This window comes from Hetaerina americana, unplaced genomic scaffold (genome assembly GCF_022747635.1).
Source record: "Hetaerina americana unplaced genomic scaffold, ioHetAmer1.1.p SCAF_18, whole genome shotgun sequence".
NCBI lineage: Eukaryota > Metazoa > Arthropoda > Insecta > Odonata > Calopterygidae > Hetaerina > Hetaerina americana.
In genome coordinates, this window is record NW_027286741.1 from 3456432 (window position 1) to 3475501 (window position 19070).

The window sequence follows — 19070 nt, forward strand, 5'->3', positions numbered from 1 at the left end:
GCGTTCATACCTCCGCATCGGTGCTAATCTTCATGGTCATCCGGGCCGTATGGCATCCTTCGAAGTAGTCCCCATTTGATTGAACCACACACTCCCAGCAGTGCTTCCACATCTTAAAGCACGCCTCGAACGGAGATTTTGGATTGACCTTCAGATCGCACGTCGCATTACTCCGAATCGTGTCGAACCGCTTTCCTTTGAGCGCCATTTTTCAATTTTGGGAACATCCCCAAAAGTCGTAGGGAGGTGTGTTTCAGGACTGTACAGAGGCTGGTGAAGCTGCTGTACAATCTCCTGTCTTTCACCAAAAATGTCTGCACAAGGTTCGATGAATGCGCTTGGCGCGTTATCGTGGTGGAGAAGCCAAGCAGTAACCTCAATTGACCAGAGACGCGGTCGTTTTCTTCTCACGGCATCACGCAATCTCTTCAGAACTTCAACGCAATATTCTTTGTTGATCGTCTGACTTCTTGGAGCAAATTTCTGGTGCACAACACCCTCACAATAAAAAAATAAAATTAAAAACGCAGGTAGGATACTTTTCGGACACACCTTGCATCTGCCTTTCTATGCATATTTTCCAGGTGTGCAACCTTCTCTTTGGAATAGAAAACATAGTGTATGTCACTGTTGGCTTATTTCTTGCACAGAACACTATCAGCCTATCTCATTCCTCTTTCCAAGTCAATGCTGCCCAACCGTTCCTTTCGGCACACCTTTCCCCTAATCTACTCACGTTCCATTCGCCATTATAATATTGCAGCATTGTTGTGCTTCGTCTCTCCTCATTTTCTCTAATACGCTTCCTCCTCTTCCTCATCATTATAGTCGCCTGTCGGTAAGTACACCTGAATCACAAGAGGGTTTTTAGTTGTGGGCTCTTATCTTCATACCTATCACTCTGTCACTGTCGTAGATCACCTCCCTTGTACATTTCTTTTTTATTTTTATGTCTAATATATCCAAATCCATTCCTTCCTCGCTTTTTCCCGCTGTATTATAATGTAGCATCTCCACATTGCTCTTCACCACATCCATCCCACCTTGCTTTGCCTCTTCCAATAATACCCACCTTGTTTCTCCCCATGTCTCCTCTCAGAATTTCTAGTTTTTCATACCCTCGGAGGGTTCTTGCATTCCAAGTTACAATTTTTGGAGGAATTATTGAATGGCCCATGCACCATTGATGATTTTTATGAAAGACTTGACTGTTTGTTGTTTTTTTAAATGAAAAAATTGAAAATTCAATTGTCTCCAGCTCAACTTTGTGGAAATTCATGTTAATTAAATGAAGAATACGATGTATCCTTCCTCTGTCCTTTTATTCATGTACAACTAGTTTCAACGCTCAAGGGTCATCATCAGGTACAAATTAATCAAGTCGTAGTCCATTTATACACCATTCATGAAGGAGAGGAGGGGTGGGTGAGAGAGGGGGGGGAGAGAAGGAAGGGAAAGAAAGTGGGGTTGCGATTGGCGTTGATGGGGAGGGGGGAGAGGGGTGTTAAGCATCAGGACAGGTGCTTGGTGGGTTCGCAGTGGGGTGGGAGGTTTGTTGGGTCTATCTGTGAGGGATAGGGGTACTTCCAGGATTGGGGAGAGGTATTCAAACAATAAATCGTTGACCAAATTACCCGTTGTTAAATTCTTCCTGATTTACACCTCTTCCCACTTGTCCATCCTCATTCCTTTTTCCATCTGGTGTAAGAGTTCCGGGTTGAAATCACTCCCATGGTTTTCTTCCCATAGATGCTTGGCAAAGTGTGATTGCTTGAGGTCACAGTTCCTGAAACAGCGTTTGTGTTCCTCTGCCCATGTTTTTAATGATCTCTAGAGATTACCTGATGATGACGCTTGAGCGTTGAAACTGGTTGTACATGTATAAAAGACAATGGAAAGATACATTGTATTATTCATTTAATTTTAATTGAAAAAATTGAATTTGAAACCTGTTTCAATTGGCAGTTGGTGTTTTTTTTATACATATTTTGCCTGTTTGCTTGTGTTATTCTTTTAGAGAAAAATAATTTGTTGTGAAATTTGTCCCTTTCCAAGAAAGACTGAGAGCTTTCTCTGATTGGTTGAAACTATTTGTTCCCCCTCATGTGATACATGATCATAATTATAACAAAATGTAACCACCACTACTATGTTTTGAATTTGTAAAACTTAATTCAAAGCTTTCCTCAAACATACCCATTACCATAGGAAGTAGATAGGCTTGTATTTATGTGTGTACACAGGTGTGTATTAGTGTGTGTATATATTGATGTGGGTGTGTGCCTGTGTATATGCATATATGTAGGTTTAGACAAAGTGAAAGTTATTGACGCAATGCAATTGCAGGCATGGCTCCCACCAGCCACGTTTGTCATCCCTGAGTGGTGAGGGTAACAGCCCCTGGCATTTGTTTGCGTGGGCTTCGAGGGACTGCCTCCGAATCCAGGCGGGCCACTTGCTGACGTTCCTGTTGTCGCCATGGCAGCCGATTGGCCACAGGGCTCACACCCTGTGCATCTTGAGCGACGAGCCCAATTGCCGCGAAATCCTAGCCATGGTACTCCAGACGCATCCACAGGTACCTCCCCCTTCCCCCCCCTCCCCCCGTCACTCCTGGAGGAGGCCAATGAAATGTTGGGCTCAAGGTGCCCAATGGTGGTGGGCCTTGTGCTTCTTAGATTCTTATTCCTTGTTTGCCCTGGCTCAATTACCAAAGGGTTAAAGTCAAGCGAGGGTGCATATGCCTCTTACAGTCTTACTTGAACTAATTGGGATTTCTCAAAATTATTCTTTAAAAGAATGTAACCCCGGCCCCGGTGGCGGCGGGGTAACGTCCTCGTCTACCATTCCAAGGGTCGCGGGTTCGATTCCCGCCTGGGTGAGTTTCCCTCCATCTAGGGCTTGGGTGTTTGTAAATGTGACATTGTTATCGTTGTTAATAGTTCGATGTAAAGGCCTAAATGTGCTGTTTTCGGACTTATACTGAATAAATAAATAAATAAATAAATAAATAAAATGTGAAAAGTATTCTTACTTGTAAATGTGTAATGTATCATTGCCTCTCTGTCAGCCTTCATCTCAGACTGTAATTGCTGCAACAATATGGAAGTACATAAGCTGGATTATAATGTCTATTCATACCTTTAATTTTTATTTAAAAAGATTGTGGAATCTCATTTTAATGAGGGTTCTTTCTCCATACAAAATTGCTACAGCTAATTCTTGTTGAACTGTTTTGATTTATATCCACTTATCAGCTGATTCCCTTGGCCTTTAAATATATTATAGCAATCAATCCATGTTGGCATGATGCATAATTGGTATACGAATATATACTGGGAAGCTATTATTAATAGTATGTAGAATAGTTTTATGGATACAGGATTTTCATAGCATACATGCCATATTGTAATTATATGCATGAACATTTTTGGCTGGTCTTAATGACTTGACTAGTTTTTCATCATCATGAACAAGGTTCCCTCTTTGGCTTGGGCTAATGCATAATATATTGAAATGGTTGATAGTGTAATTTGATAATGCAGTCTTAGAAACTTTTAATTTTTGTCTTTTTCAACAATGATTGTTAGCTTGTACATTGCAATTTCTTATGGGAAAACTTAAACTGTTGTGTCAAATTTCTGGTGCAAAATCACCTACAACCTACATTTGCTAGCACTAGACAATAAATAAAAATAGACCTGTAAAACTTTATGTTTCTGTCACTTGGATCCTGGCCATCACTTCATATTTTCAGCATCACTGCCTTTGAAGTACCTTTTTTATTGTTGGCAATGCGGCAACATAGTTAGTCACCTGAAAACAGTAGCATTAATGCATATTTTTTAGCAAATAGCATTGCACCTATAATAATTTCTTTTTTCCCACTAATGACCGTAACACTTCATCAATGCAAAGTTAAAAAGTGGTTGACATTCTTTTCTTAGTCTAATTTGAACTAAATCTGTTTAACTTTCATTGCTGGCTATTGTAATTTGTGATAGATTGTACACATTTTGTTGCATTCATTAACTGTGATGGAATCCCTTTGTTTTAAAATTCTCCACAATGGATTTCGGTTGACTCTAGAAAAACTTTTGTATAATCAACAAATTACATTTACTTATTTCATTATCAGTGTTTTACACTGATTTGCTCAACTACAAATGTATTGGCAGTTCATTAAATGAAGAACACAATGTATTTTCCACTGTTCTTTATTTTGATACTACTAGTTTCAACGCTTGGGCGTCATGATCAAGTACAAATTAGTCAAGTTACGTCCATTTAGATACCATTCTTGTGAGGAAAGGGGTGGGTGAGAGAGGGGAAAGGGGGGGGGGAATTTGCGCCTGATGATGACGCCTAAGCGTTGAAACTAGTGGTACCAAATTAAAGAACAGTGGGAAATACATACATTGTATTCTTCATTTAATGAACATGAACTTCCACAAAGTTGAGCCAGAAATCATCAAATATGTATTGGCAGTGCTTAATTTCTAGGCATATTAGATAATTGGTGTGATAGGTAAGAGATGAGTATCAATGTCAATAAAACATAGTTTATGAGGTTTTTGAGAAAAAGGAGGGGTAATTTAAGTAATGAAATTGTTTGTTATCAACTAGAATGGGTCGAATGTTTTGGATGAAAATGGTGAAAGTAGTCAGGACATGAGTGGAACAATTACGTTAGGCAAAGAAGCCTTTAGAGTGAGGAGGGAATTGATGGCAGGGACGTTGAGCAAGGATGATTATGAAAAGAAGATTAAAATAATTTTCTTAAGAAAAGATTTGTGAAAATTTTAAATGGAGAATAGTTTAAAACAGCTTGGAAACTCAGTTGTCAAGATATATGATAATACGTCTAGATAATGGATTCTTTTGACATGTGTTTGGAGAAGTGTGGGAAAGGTAAAGGGGATGTAAAGGAAAAGAAATGAGCAAGCACCAGGGAGGGGTGATGAGAGGCATTGTTGGGAGAAATCTAAAGCAGATGAGTGGGAAAGGTAGGTGCAGAGAGCAGTTTACTTGTGGCGGAAGAGTGCTGGAGAGGGTGTGAATAGGAAGAGTAATAGGCGGGTGAGGTGGAGGAGAGTGAAAGAATAGGCATGTTGGATACAATGAAGGAGGTAGAAAGTAAGCAGAATTGAAGAATGGTTTATTTGGGATGTCAGGTTTTGTCTTGTTGGACATGGCTTTGAAATGTAGTGATGTGAAGTTTGTGTCCACCCAAAACATGCACCCCACTGAGGGAATTAAAGTGTACTATGGTACTATCATTCGTATCACAGCGATGCCCATTTCATGCCGTACTTATCACAGCAGTCTTCCACTGATTGTGGGGTGGATGCATGGTATGCCTCCATCAGTTTCCCTTTGTCGTGTTGGTCCAAACAGGTGGAGCACAGGCTGACTGTGTTCTGTCAGGATGTGGTGCATCAAGCAGCTGGGAGGAAGGACCACTTTTCAGCAAGGGTGGAGGCACTGGGCATATCACTGGTGGCCCCTGGTGTCCAGCAAATGGGCCCTGGCCACCCCCTCTGGGCAGAGGAGGTCTCCCTCCTTCAGGAGGAACTGCGAAGGCAGCGGGTGCTGTGGCGCACTCAGAACGAGAGTGCACAGATGCGGTGAGTTGCTGCCTCTTGCCTGGGTGCATTGCCGTGCACCATTCCAATTGCATACGTCATTCATTGAATATGCAGGTATTGATTCAATGGAGTGAGGAATCTTAATTATAATGAGATATTTGCCAAGTATTAATTGTTTTCAAATCCCCTGGTGGTACATTGCATAGTTCCATTCCTTACATGCCCTGTCAAGTCAGATTTGTGAATTCTTTATGAATTGATTGATAAAATAGACTGAGATCCAAACAAAATATGATATTTTTGAAATATATCAGTATATGAGGTCTCTTCAAAAGGTTCCCCAACTCTTTGAATAGAGCCCCTCCTGTTGGTTATTTTTCTGCTTGGAGGCATTGTGTCCACAGAAACTTCCGGAATCACTTCCTTCAACCACTTTGTTGATATCTTGTTTTGTTGATTAGTTATGGCAATTTTTGTGAAGGGAGTGTTGGTGGAGTGCGATGAAAAATGGGATCCATGGAAATGAGTCCTTTAAAGGAGCAGCCTTGTTCTGTGAAATTCCACGTGAAACTCTGAAAATGCATCAGGGAAACTTCCATGTTGATTACCAAGGCTTGTGGTGAGGATGCTATGAAACATACCATTTGTTATGAGTGGTTCACCCGGTTCGAAAAGGGGTGGCACTGAGTGAAAATCATTCCGGTAGACCATCAACGTTAACTGATGACCCCCACATTGAGAAAGTGAATGATCTAGCTTTGTGAAATTTGACATGTGACTTTTAGAAAACTTGCAGAAGAGTGTGGCGGCATCTTGGTTGGTTCATACTATGCAATCCTGACTGATAAATTGAGGATCTATTGAGCCGCTGCCAAATTCTTGCCTTGCCTGATGACAGCCGACCAGAAACAGCATCGAGTTCAAGTGTCTGCTGGGAACTGTTTGATCAAGCTGAAGAGGATGAAACCTTCTTGTCCAGGATCATAGCAGGTGGTGGGTCATGGGTGTATGGATATGACATTGAAACAAAAGTGTAACCTTCACAATGGATTGGTGAAACATCCCCCCACCCCAAAAAAGATGACAAGTTGGCTCCAATGTCGAGGTGATGTTGACTTTTTTTATGCTATGGGGGTTGTACATCATGAATACCTACCTAAAGTCCAAAAAGTCAACTAGGAGTATTACCTGGGGGTTGTGAAATACCTAAGAGAGAGAATCAGGTGAAAACGGCCCCAGCCTTGAGGAGTGGAATGCTGTTAATTTCACCACAACAACCCTAGCTGACTAGCCAGCTCATCTCTCGGATTTTGAACGGACTCATCTATTAATCCTGATCATGGTGATTGATTTTTTGCATTTTGAAATTGGTGAAATTTCACCTGGAATTAAAAATTTACGCTGATGTAACTCCAGATCCTAATATCTCTTAGTGAATTTGGATTTGAATGATCATATGACAACAACATATGATGAGATACTAAAGTGGCATAATGCCAATGACTTTACTCTTACTTATATGGTGAAAAAACATCCTGTATTCATTCCTATGCCAAGGGAGCATAACTTTTTAGTATTTAAATAAAGTTTTTTAGTATTTAAATATTACTCTGCTTTTCTCAGAGGTAGGTTCTGTCAAATTTCATGGGCTCCGTACGCAAGAAAAACCAGGAAGGTCTATTCTAGAATTCATTAAGAAACAGACTTTCAACATTTTTATGATTAGAAAGTTAGCCAGTGTTCATATGTGCCCAATATTATGCTAAGGTGCAAGTTCATCTTTCATATGGTATCAATATTTTAGGGAAATTTATCAGTGTCTCATAAGATCTTCCATTACAGCAGCAAGCTATAAAAGTTAGGTGTAGAGTATCGTCTGTACTCCTGGTAAACCAATCTTCTTATCCCACAAAATTTTAGCTTTTACTTAAATCAACATTCTTTCATGTGACCTGTTTGTAAAATGTCACCCTCCCCTTTTCTCTGTGCATGCCGGCACATGGATAATTACACATATTTGGGAAACATGACATTCACAGCAATCGATATTCCTATAATCTTAATGTCTCAAAGGGCCACGCTACTCAGTATCTGCTTTATTTAATAAGGTTCCAGTCAATTTCATCATTTTATATCAAGAAATATAATTTCTTAAAATTTATGTGCATTAGATGAGTCAGTCAGGTGAGCCACTGTTGTAGGGAATGTTTACCGAAGAAAAGGTTAATATAAACTGCATGGGAAGCAGAAATATATTTCTAGTTGTGATTGTTGTAAAATCAAATTGACCGTATTACTTTATTTGTGTCTTTCTCACTTTCAGGAGTGTACACAAGTTTGAGGCTCTGGCCAAGAGCATCACGGAGTGTGCTTTAGATGTCACGCGGACTGTGGTGAATGCACAGAATGTTGAGAGGAAGGTATTTATGGAACATATCAAGGTGGCATACAGCATGGATGTCCAGGTCAAGGCCAAGTGGCGAGATATTGTTCGACAATTCACCCATGAAAGAGCTGTCTGGTACTTCCCAAAGTCATACCCCAGGTATGAATCCTCACCCTCCCTTCTTCATGTTTTTCTTATTGTTGAGCTATCTTTGTGAACTTTAACAAGGTTTTAACGAGCTTGGTTGTTTGTGCTAATCACAAAGGATTGCTCCTTTCTTGTATGCACTGTCAGTTACACTTCATAAGGTATGAAGGTTGTAAAGGCATTTTAAGAATTCACGTATGAAACCAGGAGAATGAAAGGTAAACAAAATAGTAAATATTTGTCAACATTCTTATTTTAATATACAGTCGACCCTTGGTTTGTGAAATTGATCTATTCAACAGAGGTGCCTCAAATAGAATCCTGCGGGAAATTACTGTTAATACAAGTCAGATCACACTTGCATGTTTCCATCATGCTTAAACTCACCATTTCAACCCATTTTGATGTGGTCATTACGACCACCTTCAACTTTTTAAATCAGACTGTTTTGCCAGTTGATGTTTTTTCAATTTGTAGTAGTTATCACTCTTGGTTATTAGTTCCTTGTTTGTTGACCAATGTAAACTTGCCAAAGGATCATTTTACTTCCTCATGCATCAATCCATTGTATCCAGCAAGTGAATCAGTATTTTTAACTATATCATTTATTATTTACTTGATTCATCTAGCCAGCATAAAATAGTTTCACATTGCATCCAGTATCGTTTTATCCAGATGAGAAGGAACTTGATTTGGCTCCTATCAATCTCCCTTTGAAAGAAAATCCTGTCCTTATGCACCGATTGGTCCCATTGTGCCTGCAAAACTCTTTACTGCGGGGCAGTCTCTCTCCTTGTCTTTCTCTCGGGTTGCTGGATTTAGGCGCATTTGAATGTATCTGCTACCCTACTGCACTATTCAAGAAGGGGTCCCCCCTCCTTTGCTTCCCCCACATCCTTTCTGTGGGAACTCCTAGCACCGCATAAATTTCAACCAAAATCAGTTCATCCATTCTCCCCCAATCCACACTGTTTAAATGTGGGCCGGCGCAAAATTTTGGCATTTCCATGTTTGTTTTCAGGTTGATGCATTGCTTAATAGTTATACTTGGAAATTTACTCGAGAAAGACATTTACTCAAAATCAAACAGTTGCCCAGCGAGCAATTTGTTCTTCTGGCTCACAAAATAGTTTCAACCATTGAAAAGAGTTATAGTCAGAGTGCACTGCTAAATGTTTTCCAAATAAATATTTTCTAAAATGCTAGGTCAAGTTAACCACTACCAAAAGTTCATACTGTGTCAAACAATTAAGCCTTTTGGCATGCGAGAGCATTCTGTTGTGATAGGCCCTTTGCTTGTCTTCCAGTCTCTGATTAAGCACCATCCTAATACCATTCTGCTGGCATCACAACCCAGCATGGATTCACAGTCCATCAGTGGGAAGTGGGCATAATAGGCACAATTTTCAACTTTTGTGTAAGCATCTGGAGGATGACTTTACATTTGGTGATCCATTTGAAAAGTATATGCTTCTTGGCCAACCTATGAAAGGGGAAGGCAATCCACAAAAAATTCCCCATGAACCACCTATAATAAGACACCATTCCATGAAGTGCCCCTTACCTCTCCAGAAATGCTGGGCACTTCTTCTGTGTGATTGTGGCAAGGTGTCCTTGTTCAACACTACATGGCTTAAAAATTTTGCATTGGTCTCATTATTTGGAACCTCTCCGGCTTAACTCCAAGTCCACAGTCATGGGAACACATCTTTTAGTCTTCCGATGTGCTCTGTGAAATCATTTCTGAAATGTTACCTCATCTATGTATGCCGAACAGCACTTACAATGAGCATCCACGAGCACTAGATAGATAAATCTCCATAAAATATTGGTTGGGTCGTTGCACTCCCTGAAAGGCAGCTAAGTTACATTGGTGAAGCCTTAAGTAAAGGTTGATTTCTCCCGGTTGCTCTCCTTGGCATCACACTGCCAGTATCCCGATGCCATATCCACTTTGGAGAAAGATGTGGCATCTGATATTAAATGAAGAATGTCATCCAATAAATGCTCAAACTGGTGCAATGTAGCAGCCATGACGCGAACTATATGCCTCGTCCACTAATGTCGCTAGTTGCCCGAGACCCAATGATCCGTCTGTGCTTGGCAGATCGTAGAGCTGTGCGTATGGTGCCAGTTATATGTTAGTTTCTGTTGTTCTTGTATATACTATTTGCCGAAAATGGAAATTGACCAAATCACAGAGCTACAAATCAGCATCAAGTTTTTGGTGAAGTGCGGTGAAAGTTGTCAAGAAATTACTGAAATGATGACTGCTGTTTATGGTGCGGAATGCTCTGAAGAAAGCAACCATTATCAATTGGATTGATTCAAACCAAAAATTCAAGAAAAAGCTAATCAAAAATCAAAGTCATATTCCTGGTTTTCTTTGATGTCAAAGTTGTGTTGTTCATCATGAATTTCTTCCTGAAGAACAAACAGTAAATGCTGAGTTCTACCTTGCAATTCTCAAGCATTCAAGAGATTGTGTGCGACCAAATTTGACCAAGGTGATGGATTATTCCTTCATGATGACAATGCATCAGCATTGATTGTTCCCCAGTAGTCTGGCAAAAAATTCAATCACCTTGATCGTTGATCATCCTCCTTATTCGCCAGATCTCACCCCCCCTGTGACTCTTTCCTATGCCCCCAAAATGCAAAAATGTGATGAGGGGACATCACATTGGGAAGATGTGGAAGACATATTACAGCAAGAAACGACGAGTTAATTGAAAAGCCTAACTGCCACGAGAACTTCCAAGGGTGTACTTTAAACAGTGGAAAAGAAGATGGAATAAGTGCATAGCCTATGAATGGAGATTACTTTGGAGGGGACAAAATCGATGTAGACTAAATTTGGCAAAATAAAGTGTTTATGGCCTCAGTCCTCGTATAACCTACACAAAGTCACGTCGAACCACTTTTCTTTTCACTGTCACAATTGTACACTCCTAGGAGATGGCAATTCCTTGATAATATCGACACTCTTCCTCTTTTCTGTGGTGCATCATACTTCCTACCTTTTGTGCATGGGTAACCTGCTAGGCTGGCATGGAATTCCCTCGGTCAAGCATCCAGGAATTGCTCTTCCACAAATCAGGTCTTCGTCTCCTCACTCATTCGAGAAGGGCAGTCAGAACCTCAACATAATAATGTCGATTGACTGTCTGACCTTTGGGGACCCAGTGAGTGCAGGCAATTCCATGCTTGTCAAAAAAAACAATCAACATGGCTTTGAATTTTGATGATTTGCTCATTCTTGCTTTTTTTGCCGTGGTGAGTTTGAGGCCTTCCAATGCATCGATTGGTGCTTTGTTTCAGCATCATGGGTAAAAAACTACAAATCATCACCAGTAATCACTCTGTCTAACAATTCTGGATCATTATCAGTGTTGTTTAAAAGATAAGCAAAAAAATTCATTTTTGATTCCCCATTCGCTCTGGGGTGAGAGGTTTTGAGATCATTTTTGCTCAAACTTAATGCATGTTGAATGATTCATGCAAATTTGACCGACACTTTCTTTGTTAATTCCTGAGATTCCAGGAAGAGAGCTCGGACACTCAGATGGTGATTTTCGCTGATCAATTAACCTATGTTCATTTCACGTTTTCGTTTTAAACCTTCAAAATTACTCATAGCCTTGTGTGCATGATACACATTCACTTCTGTCCACTTCCTTTAAGACAGCATGAGAGCCTGCAGCGGTTTTCCCCAGTTTCACTGGACATTTGAGGAGTAGCAGTAGTTCATGTATGGAGTTTGTGGATAGCTAAGGTCATTTTGCACCACTTTCAAATGATTTATTACCTCAAAACCATTTTAATAAATAGATAAATAAATACATAAATATTAAAAACCAAAGGCCTAAAAAATAGTATACCTGAGCTATAGTTTTCCTATTAGGCCAGTTTCTCTTAAAAAGGTAAAAACTCTATTTAAGGAGTTAGGGCTATCCCCCTAAAATATTGCTTAGAGCACCCCTTACTTTAAAAGTCCCTCTTGCCCTCTGTTTGTATTTGTCACATTGTGCCACGATATTGTTCACCGTCAGGGGCAGGTCACACACTTCGCAGCGAGATGGTTGTTCTCCCTCCGTAGTGGTAGTATTTAGGGGAGGTGACTGACAGCTAAGGTCATTTGCCCCATTAGGGATGGACAGGAAAGGATGAAGGGTGGAGAGAGAAACCTGGTGTCAGCATTAGCCTACTCTTGTCGAAAGGCGCCAAGGAGTCCGCAACTTAACGTCCCATCTGATGGACAGCATACTCACTCAGAGTGCCCTCCACAAAGCACCTCAAGTAGGGATCGAGATACCAGTGAAAAATATTTGTCGCCACAAGGATTTGAACCGGCGGTGGTTTCCCTCCGTGAAGAGGTATGAGTGTATTAGGGCACAATGCCTTATCCTCAGGCATGCGATCACCACCTCTTCCCTCTGGCTCTTCCTAACAGATGAAGGCTAAGCTGATGCCACTGACTTTATCCCATGCAGCTTTGTGACATTCAGCCATGCATCCCACCATTGATTTAGGATGGAGCTGCGCAGTGCTGCCTCTGTGCAGGCATTGAGTAAAGATGGTTGTCTTTAACGCTTTAACTGGAATTGTATATGAATCCTCTGTCATTCAAAAATCCACAGTAATTCTCTGTAATGGATCGAAATGTAAACCATGTCCCATCTTCACCACTCCTAGCCTCCCGTCTTAACTTTGACTGAATCTTCTGCCATTCTACGCTACTCCCTCATGCACATCCCTCTATATATGTATAACCTATCAACTTAGCTGCAAATTCTGTCCCTGGCAACTTCCTAATCTAGATAGCTGAATGCCAATATTTCAGTTGGGCAAAATATATTGCGAGCTTGAGACTGGGAAGATGAAACTGCAGTAGCATGGTTCTCTCAAGTTGGTGAATAGTATGGAGTGGTGAACAGTTTTGATTGGTGATAGCAAAAGGGTAAGTGGGTGGCGGTGGGAAGGCAAGGGCTTAGAAAGTGTCTGTTTTCTGTTGGTGCGGGTGGTTTTTCAAATTTTAGGACTAAATGTGTACTCTTAATGGTGCTCTATTAGTTGTGCACACCATCCTGGTGCATATGTGTGGGCTTTTTCTGGTGTCAAGTTTAGAAATTTCCTTGATTGTCAAGTCTTATTTGGTGGTGAGTTGACCAGTTTCAAAAATTTATTTTGTGACTACTGTTCAGGCGGAACATTTATTTTCATATTGTGCTGTAAGTGTTCTTTGAATTCAATTGTGAGGCCACATAACAATTGTTCTTTTTATGAAAGGTGACATGTGCAAACCCCATCTCATAAATCCCTTAAGTTTCTGTGCTGGATGTTTTACTAATATTTGTGTTAGTTTCCCAATGAGTTGGAAGTGTGTTCTGGTTGGTATATACATATATGACATTTTTGTTGATTTGTTTGAATATTTCATTAGCCCTCAAGGTTGCCATAGAATAAAAGGGAATTGAAAAGAATTTCTTCTAATGGTATAAATTTTGCCGTACTGTGTACGTAGTTTGCATGTTTGCCAGTATCTTCTTTCTGTTTGCCACTTTAGTGTGTACCATTCCTGGTGCACATCCATTGTTGTGTTGGATGTGCTTCAATTTGCTGGCATAGCTTAATTTTCTGATGAGTGTGGTGCTCAGTAAGTCAGATATTGAAGGCCACCAATTTGTGTTGGGAAAGGTGGTTTTAATCTGCTGATCAGTGTAATATGATCCTTAGTGTGTTTTATTTCTTAATTAATCAGATGAATGGTGATCGAGCTATCCCTTCTGCCTGTTATTATAAATGTTGATAATAATAATAATACATTTTATTTGTCCAGCGATCAAGTTGTTATAACTTTTACACTTGATGTAGGGCACGTCAGGGTAAAGTAACAAAATTCATACAATGAATACTAAGCACATATCAGGCATTATTGAGAAAATCAGCAATTGAATGAATTATTTTTAGTTTTAGAACCTAAGTAGATTGACTTGAAATGCAGTACACTTTTCTGGGTCATAATCTCAGCTGGGAGTTTATCATAAAGTTGAAGGCCCAACAATTTGGGCCAGCACCTGCATTTTTTGTATGCACATATAAACTGTGCAGCTGCTCATTCTGTTTTGTAAAATATCACAATTTATCACATACTCGGATTGAAAAATAGAAACCCATGGCACTTGCTATATATCCAATTTTTTAAACAGGGGACAATGATGGGCAGTGTGTTTAGCAAAAGTCATGAGCCGAATGGCTCTTTTTTGGACCCTGAAAATGGCCAAGGCCTTAGATGATGAACCCCAGTAAAGGATACTATAGTCTATGTGAGAAAAAAATTCTCCATAGTATAGGTCCCAGAGAACATCCACTGAAACAGTGGATCTGATGGACCTTATTGAGAAGCAGGCTGAGCTTAATTTACTAGTTTAAGTATTTGTGTGTTCATCCCAAGAGATTTGAAAATGTATGTGGAAAACCCAAATATTTGGTAATATTGTTGTGTTGTTTTTAGCAAATTGAGTAGTTTCAGGCATGATGTGGTGGAATTAAAACCTAATAAAAAACAAATGGTTTCCACCAGATAATTTTAATTGTACGACAGGGTTTCAGTGTGTTACATCATCTTCAGGTCAAGATTATACAGTTATTGTTGTTGGTGCGCAGGTCATGGCAGCTGGACCCCACTGAGGGCCCAGGAAGGATGCGCATTCGCCTGGAGAGGTGCCACCTGGCCATTGGGAAGAAGTTCCTCATGAGTGACTCTCAAGAAAAACTGGGTAATCCAAACACTCAACACCCTCTCTCCAATGCAACAATTTCAGGGTGTAAAAATCATTTACCTAAACCTGGATCCCTGTCAAGGTGAATGATTTTTACACCCAGGAATTGTTGCATTGTAATGCATATTAGCTGTTGACTCCGCCAAAGGTAACTGTTGCGGAATCTCCCGCAGTTTCTTGGAACCATCTCTCCACTGTGCAAATGAAAGCTTCAGCAATTAAATTTTATGCCGAATGTGATCAATGAGACAGGCTATAACTTATCCTCTTAAAATTAAGTAAAATAAATGCGTCAATTCACTAACTTATTGAAGAAGTGAGTGATATGAATTCACAGATAAGTGGATCCACAATCCCATGGCATTAATTTCTAATAACATAATTATTTGGCCTTCATCCACACGCCACTGAAATAGTTTCAGTGGCATGTGGATGAATAATTTTCCCATCGATAACGCGCGCTTTATCCTAACAAAAATTTTCAGGTGATCGAAAAAATGACGATGCACGTTATGTAATGCAAATTGAAAAAATCGAAACATTTACATACCTATATACACAACAATTTAAGGAAGAGTCTCGCAAAAATAAATTGGTCTGGAAGGGTGCCTTTCTAATTGCATTCTATTTTATACAGATCTGCTACTTTCACCATTATTTCATCCCATAAATCCATGAGAAAAAGAAGAAACATATAATTTCTATACTTCATTTAATCTAATACTTAGTACTTCTTTATTGTAATACATAGTACTTAATGTATATGGAGAGTACGTCATATTATATACACGTATGTATAAATATATGATAGGATAGGTAGATCACTCGAATCCAAGAAATTCATCATCTGAATCACAATTTAATGCATTAAGTGCATTTATTATCTCTTCAGGCACATAACCGAGTTCACTCTCCGAAGTTAACTCTTCCTCATCTTCTGGCACTGGCGTCAAAATTTGCCTTAAGCTTTTTCAAATCTATTTTTTGCACAAGTCCCTCTGACACCCTGCCAACTTTCCAGGATCCACCGGATTATTTCTTCATAAGACACTCTTTTTATCCTTCCCAATTCTGTGTAGTATTTCATACATATCAGGCATCATCCACTTTTCCCAACTAGAACGTAACTTCGATTTAAAAGATTTATTAATGGATAAATCCTGGCGGCGATTCACGAATTCCTTTTGCAAAATTGATTACCTCTAGCTTAAACATCAATGTAAACGATTCTCTTCTCCATGGGTAATTTTTCTTGAAAAAATTCTAAACTAACAAAGCTTAACTCAATTTAGGTTTGAAACTATCACCATGTAGGCGGCACTTTCATGGCACTTGGAGGGTGTCTAGATGATACTAACAAAGCAAAGTGAAGCAAACATAATCAGAAAATTCTATTTCATTCATTCTCTCATTTTTTATAATTGATTTGCTGAAAGTTACTGTGTGTAGCAAATGAAAGGGCACACAAACCTATGTCTCGTTTCGACTTATGAACCATGGAGAAAAACCAGTAAGGTGGCATATTGTGTTGGCTAGGAAATATTGTTTATTTTTTGGTCCTTCTGTTGTTTGGAATTAATGTCAATCACCTTGCTCCAATCTTCTGTTTACTTACGGTAGATAGCCGCAGGCAATAATGATTTAATTATGAAACCCTGGGTGTGTGGTATCTATTCAAATTAATGCTAACTACAAAGTTCTGGGTGCGCATTATACATAAGATACATGTTATCGATGGGAAAATACGGCAGTTTGCAGTTCATTAGATAGCACTAATTGCTTGTTAGAGATGAAAGCAGGCAGACATACTTGTGTTGCTGCGTTATCACTGATGTAGTCAGGACTTGTAGACATGGGGTTTGGGATGGTGCGGTGGCCAACGTACAGGCTTCCCACCTTGAGGGTCTGGGTTCAAATCCTGGAGATGGCAGATATTTTTCAGCTGTATCCCGATCCCTACTTGAGGTGCTTTGTGGAGAGCACTTCGAGTGAGTGCCCTGTCCGTCGGATAGGACGTTAAACTGCAGACCCCTTGGCACCTTTTTTTAAGAGTAGGCTAATGCCGATGCCAGGTGTCTCTCCACCCTTCGTCCTTTCCTGTCCATCCCTAATGGTGCCAATGACCTCGGCCGTCGGTTGCCTACCCTAAAACTAATACTGCTGCTTGAAGGCATTTGAAAAACAAATTTTTATTAATGAACATGTGGAAATGGGTGGGAAGGAATAAGAATGAAAAGTTGATGGAAATGATTAAGTCCAAGTATTATGATTTAATGGAATGGGATTGAAAAATAAATGTTGATAAAACTGGAAAATCAAAGTAAGGAGATGAAATTATGTAGAAAGAACAGTGAAGTAAAGATACCAGAAATATTCAGGATAAATGCTTCTTGCAGAACAAGTCCCCAGGATAGTCAAGGGCACAAAAGTTTCCTTTCTCTGCTTTCTTATCTTAAATGAATCTTAAAATTTGCTAAGAAGTGTGGGTGGTTTTGAGAAATTTGTAAAATAATCATGTCTCTGAGAGAAGAATCAGCCACTTTGTATTGTTTCTTCTAACATTCAAATGCTGTATTTGAAGTCACACAGTTACCTGGCAAGTCCACCAATCCTTCTCACCACTCCAAATGATTTTACTTATTTCCAGCGGCACAAATACATGTAACACATTGTTCCTTTAAAGCCCCCAAAATTTCGGATTGTAAGAGGATGCTTCGATAGCTTAATTGGCTAAAGCACTCGGCCGAACTTGGAGAGATCTGGGTTCAAATCCTGCTCAAGACAATTGATTTTTACACTCTAAAATTGTTGCATTGCGTTGAGTTATCCGTAGCGGATGACTCCATTAAAAGTTACTATCATGGCATCTCCCGCAGTTTCTTAGAATTTAACACATAGTTCATTCTCTTCAAAATTCAAACTTAACTGGACAATGATAATGCGGGCTTATTGTTCCTTTGGAATGATCCTATTTATTGAACGTATTTCGATGAAAATGATAATTCATTGATTAATATTCCATTTGTTAAACCAGAGCTTCTCAGGGCTCAAAACTTACCACTTTTTAGTGACTTTGTTACTTTTTCAATTCACCTAAAAATCCATATTGTGACTGCCAGCATCAGACGGGAAATTACTTTTAGTCTTGACTCATCAATCAATCCTTTGCTCACCATCTTCACTCCTGCCCAACATCTTCTCCAACGAATCCTATTTCATTTTGCAACCGCTAAATCCATCCATTGGCTAGGGTTGCCATTGGGCCATGGCAATTTTTATGGATTCCATCTATGTCCAGATGTCATCGGGAGATTGTTTAAGTCCAATGACCATTTAGTCATAATTTAGATGGATATGAATTGAAGAAATTTCAAGGGAAATAAGTTAAAATAAGTCATATCCTAAGATTTAATCATATAATTATTACCACTCAATTTTGAAACACTTGGTGATCATTTGATTGAGTTGTGAAAGCTACTATTAACATTTTAAATGAACGAATTCTGTTCAACCAAAAAAGGTTATTCAAATTTTTAGGGGTGATCATTAATAAAATGAACAAATAATTAAGATTTCCTTTGATATTCATTTCATGGATAGATAATATGTAATGACTAAGCATGTAAAGTATCAATGGCAACTATTTGTTAAAACAATTTAAATGATTCAACATAATTTTAATGCAGGTTGAACTCCTCTTTGGCAAAATGTATTATGTAGCCAAGAGTGCATGTGCTTACCGTACCTTACGTGGTGCGATTCCTTAACACTTAACCAGTGGTTCTAAGTCAGACTCAGTTTGCATTAGTCAGGTCCTGATTATGGAAAGCTTCCTCTATTTGGCAAATTTATTTTGTGTGTCACTCAATACCTCTGTTCCTCCCTCCATGTTGCAAAACTGTGATGACGAGAATAATGAAAATACTGTCCTTTTATCCATTTGTGCAGCTAATGTACTGGCTTCTCACTGAGAGAGCCCGGGTTTGAATCCTGAAGATGGCAGATCTCTTTAGGTGGTACCCAGATCCCTACTTGAGGCGCTCCGTAGAGAGCCCTTTGAATGAGTGTGCCGTCTGTCGGATGGGGCATCAAACTGCAGACCCCTTGGCACCTTTGATTTTAAGAGTTGGCTAATTCCAATGCCGGGTTTCTCACCACTCTTACCCC

At 39.5% G+C, this 19070-nt stretch overlaps 1 protein-coding gene across 3 annotated transcripts in view; it reads left to right on the forward strand.

Annotated features, from left to right (window-relative positions):
* mv (lysosomal-trafficking regulator mauve) overlaps positions 1-19070 on the forward strand; it is a 187632-nt gene that overhangs the window by 123987 nt on the left and 44575 nt on the right. For all 3 annotated transcript variants that reach the window (XM_071584371.1, XM_071584373.1, XM_071584372.1), the window contains exons 28-31: positions 2347-2578; positions 5398-5627; positions 7912-8133; positions 14788-14900. In XM_071584371.1, the coding sequence (XP_071440472.1) occupies positions 2347-2578; positions 5398-5627; positions 7912-8133; positions 14788-14900 (797 nt within the window). The remainder of the gene's footprint in view (positions 1-2346; positions 2579-5397; positions 5628-7911; positions 8134-14787; positions 14901-19070) is intronic.